Genomic DNA, 3,654 nt, shown 5'->3' on the forward strand with positions numbered 1-3,654 from the left:
TATATATATATACATACATTAATTACAAATTTTTACACACAAAGTTAGCAATTAAACAGAAGTGATTGTAACGGCTTTGTTCATGAAAGCCTAAACCCAGGGATAATTTTACCCACATAAATAAATCCCGGTCAAAAAATAGTACTGTGGTTCAGAACAAAAGCATTTTAATTTTGTACAGCACAGGTCAGTGAGTGGTTTATGATTTATGATGTAAAGTAGTTTTAACAAATTATCAGTAATATTAAAATATGTAGGCGATTTGCTGTTTCTAAAGACTGAGGCTAGTATTAAAATATGAATTAAATCAAGAAAATAAACACCAAAAAAAAAATTGAAGTTAAATTAAATAAATGGTCAATTAAAAAATTTTAAAATTTAGCCAAAAATCCTCAATGCGACTAGTCTTGTTTCTAACTACGTCATCATTTTGCGCCCATTCTGCGGTCGCTCGCGACATTTGCAGCTGTAGCTGTTTCAAAGAAAAAGAAAACCACGTTATAATTCAAGCGTTTTGAGTGAACAGAAAAAGTCGACATGATCGAGAAGGAGGACCCGGTCATCAGTGAAGAGGAAGCGGCGCAGTATGACCGGCAGATTCGGTTGTGGGGGCTCGATGCTCAGAAGAGGTGAGTTAGCTCAGTTAGCTCCGGAAGCTAACCGATGCTGCTGCGGAGCGGTTTACCTGTTGCACTGTTGTATTTTTGCACGTTTTTTTGAATGAAATGCTCGGCACTTTTAAATTAAAAGTGAGCAGAAATATGAAAAAATATATAAATTATCTGAAACAAGTGTTCATTCATTTGGTATGTGTGTAAAAAATGTTTGAATGGTCCAAAAAATGACAACGGACTCATCAGTTTATTTTACGCACTGCATAAAATAAAGTCACTTGGCTTTTTAAGTATTTGAAGAAATTAATATGAAATGCCAATACAAAGAGAATCTTGTAAAAATATATTTATCTAAATTTTACTAGTAAATACATCACAGCACCCTGTGATTCTGACATTAGTGATCAAACAGACTTTCAGCATTTTGTTTACAATCACTGCAGGCTGCGAGGGTCCCGTGTGCTCCTGGCTGGGTTAGGTGGTCTTGGAGCTGAAGTGGCGAAGAACTTAATCCTTGCTGGAGTTAAAGGGCTCACTTTGCTGGATCATGAACAGGTATGCTCATTAAGTGAAACAAGTCCAGGTCAGAGAATATTGTGCTGTTTTCAAGCAAATTGTTAAATTTTTTTCGTCTAAATCTCAGACATGTTCCATAAAACAAAAGGTCTTTTGTGGCTCCACTCTTCTTGTACTACTTCTTATTTCCACTAGATGGCTGTATTGGCAAAGTAACAGCCACTTGTGTTTTTTAAATTTATTTATTTATTACTCTTTAAAGAGACTCATTATAAAATGTAAAATCCATCCACTCTCTTTTAATTTAAGAACACATTAAGCATCAAAATGAGAAAAAATATGAAGATTTTATTTCTTAGTTTATGATTTTTTGTTGTAAACAGTTTTCATGAATGATGTTACAATGAATGTCACATTCTATATTTCACTTTTTATTTTGATGTTCCAGTAGCACGTCAGAAACTTTAACAAAACCCTGCCTATGTTTTTGCTTTAGTTGCTTCCCGTCCAACAGAATAAACGATGAGAAGAAAACGAGGATATCAGACAAACGTTTCCCGCCGCTGTGATTCCTCTCTCTCTATGCTTCGGCCAGGTGTCGGAGGAGTCGTGTCGAGCCCAGTTCCTGGTTCCCGTGTCGGCTCAGGGTCAGAACCGGGCCCAGGCTTCGCTGGAGCGAGCGCAGAACCTCAACCCGATGGTGGAGGTTCACGCAGACCCAGAGAGAATCGAAGACAAACCAGACTACTTCTTCCTGCAGTTTGAGGCGGTAAGAGAAAAGAAAAGTTGCTGAAGTCGGAAACAAAGATTTTTAAATTCAGTGGGTAAAATATGGGACCATTTATTAAAACCTGATGGATAGAAATAATCAGTTTTCAGGTTGGCCACTAGAGGTCGCCTGTAACTCATAATGTACTTAAAGAAGAACTTGTTTCAATGAGACTCACAACCAGATATTTTATTTACAAAATAAAGTCAGTTTTGATTAAATACTTAATATTTTATATAAAATATAAGCTTTGTATTTATACAGCTCATTAATCTGCACTCTTTACATAAAGTTAAATGTATAATTCATGTGAAACATGGATGTTTAATGAAAATCAAACTGTATTTAACTCTGTGTGTCCCTGTGATGGACTGCAGTCGTGTCAGGAGACAGAGCAGCTCCAGAAGTGCGTAAAGAAAGTGGCTGAATGGGAGGATTTATGTGTTGAAGCTTTTATATAGTTTTATTTTCAATAAGTGTTGATTTTCCTGAAATGTTTTTTTTTCTCTTCTCTACTCCTGATTAGAAATATGTGTTGAAGAAAAAAACATTTTATTCCCTTTTTTGCTGGGGTTTTTTGCAGCCTTCATCCCTAACAGAATATTAAACCTCACAGATTCTCATCTGGAGTTGGGCTTTGGTTAAAACAGACTGGATCTCAGTGTTCCTCCCTCCTGACACGAGGCTGCTAGTTTGAACACCATCAGAAGAGTCGTTTCACCTCCTGTTGTGTCTGAAATGTTGCCTCTTTCTCTCTTTGGAGATGCTAAATGAAAGAGGGAGGTGGTTTTAGAGAACATGGAATCATTTCTTAAAACTGAAGATTAAAAGCTATAAAACAGAAGGAGGGTCTGTCTGCAGCGCAGTGAGCTTCACTTTGATCTGCTTGTGTTCTGTGTGTACTTATGTTTGTTACCTTTTTAGGACCGTTTCTGCTATACACACCAGGGTTGGACAAAATCACATCGTGTGCAATTAATAGTTAAAAAAAACTTTAACTGATTTATTTTATGGCACTATTGACGATTAATACTATTAACGCCTTCAGGCGGACTGTCAGTCCACTCAATGCTCCTCTCTGCTTAAATATGATGAATATTTAAAAAAAAAAAAGTTCTGTAATTTATTTATCATAACTCTGGTTTTACTTGGTCTATCAACACAATTTAAAAACTGATGTATAACCTGAAGTCTGTACTTTTGAAACAATTTGGAACAGAATTTTACAGAGAGCAAATATTTCCCACTAGAGTGGTTTAAATTGGTCATGTGACCAGGATATGCAGGCGTCCAGGAACTCCAGGGGATTAATCACCAAATTAATCGCTTTCGACTAAATACCACCATTAATCATGATTAATTTTTTAGCCAATATTATCCAACCCTAATATACACCTGCCTTGTTTAGACCAGTGGTTCTTTTGGGGACCAAAAACCGGTCCTAATGTGGTGGACCTCCATTTTTAAAGGTCAGGTTCAGGCTATAGAAATGACTGGTCTATGAAGGATAGAAACACAAATCCGGGGCAGCTGTGGTGCAGTGGTAGAGCAGCCGTCTTGCGACCAGAAAGTCACAGGTTCGACTCCCGGCCATGCCCATATGTCGTGGTGTCCTTGAGCAAGACAACAACCCCCCAACTGCTCCCTGTGCGCCCACGTAGCCGCCCCCTGCTCCACCTGGGTGTTTCCAACATGTGATGGGTCAAATCATCATCGTTTATCATCATCATCATCATCATCATCATCATCATCATC

The 3,654-nt window shown here is 37.6% G+C and overlaps 1 protein-coding gene across 1 annotated transcript in view; it reads left to right on the plus strand.

Annotated features, from left to right (window-relative positions):
* The first annotated feature begins 415 nt into the window (after positions 1-415).
* sae1 (SUMO1 activating enzyme subunit 1) overlaps positions 416-3,654 on the plus strand; it is an 11,353-nt gene continuing 8,114 nt past the window's right edge. Inside the window, exons 1-3 of the mRNA XM_014032362.1 lie at positions 416-629; positions 1,058-1,169; positions 1,726-1,899. Coding sequence (XP_013887816.1) covers positions 538-629; positions 1,058-1,169; positions 1,726-1,899 — 378 coding nt within the window. The 5' untranslated portion in view covers positions 416-537. The remainder of the gene's footprint in view (positions 630-1,057; positions 1,170-1,725; positions 1,900-3,654) is intronic.

This window comes from Austrofundulus limnaeus, unplaced genomic scaffold (assembly GCF_001266775.1).
Source record: "Austrofundulus limnaeus strain Quisiro unplaced genomic scaffold, Austrofundulus_limnaeus-1.0 Scaffold1428, whole genome shotgun sequence".
NCBI classification, from domain to species: Eukaryota; Metazoa; Chordata; class Actinopteri; order Cyprinodontiformes; family Rivulidae; genus Austrofundulus; species Austrofundulus limnaeus.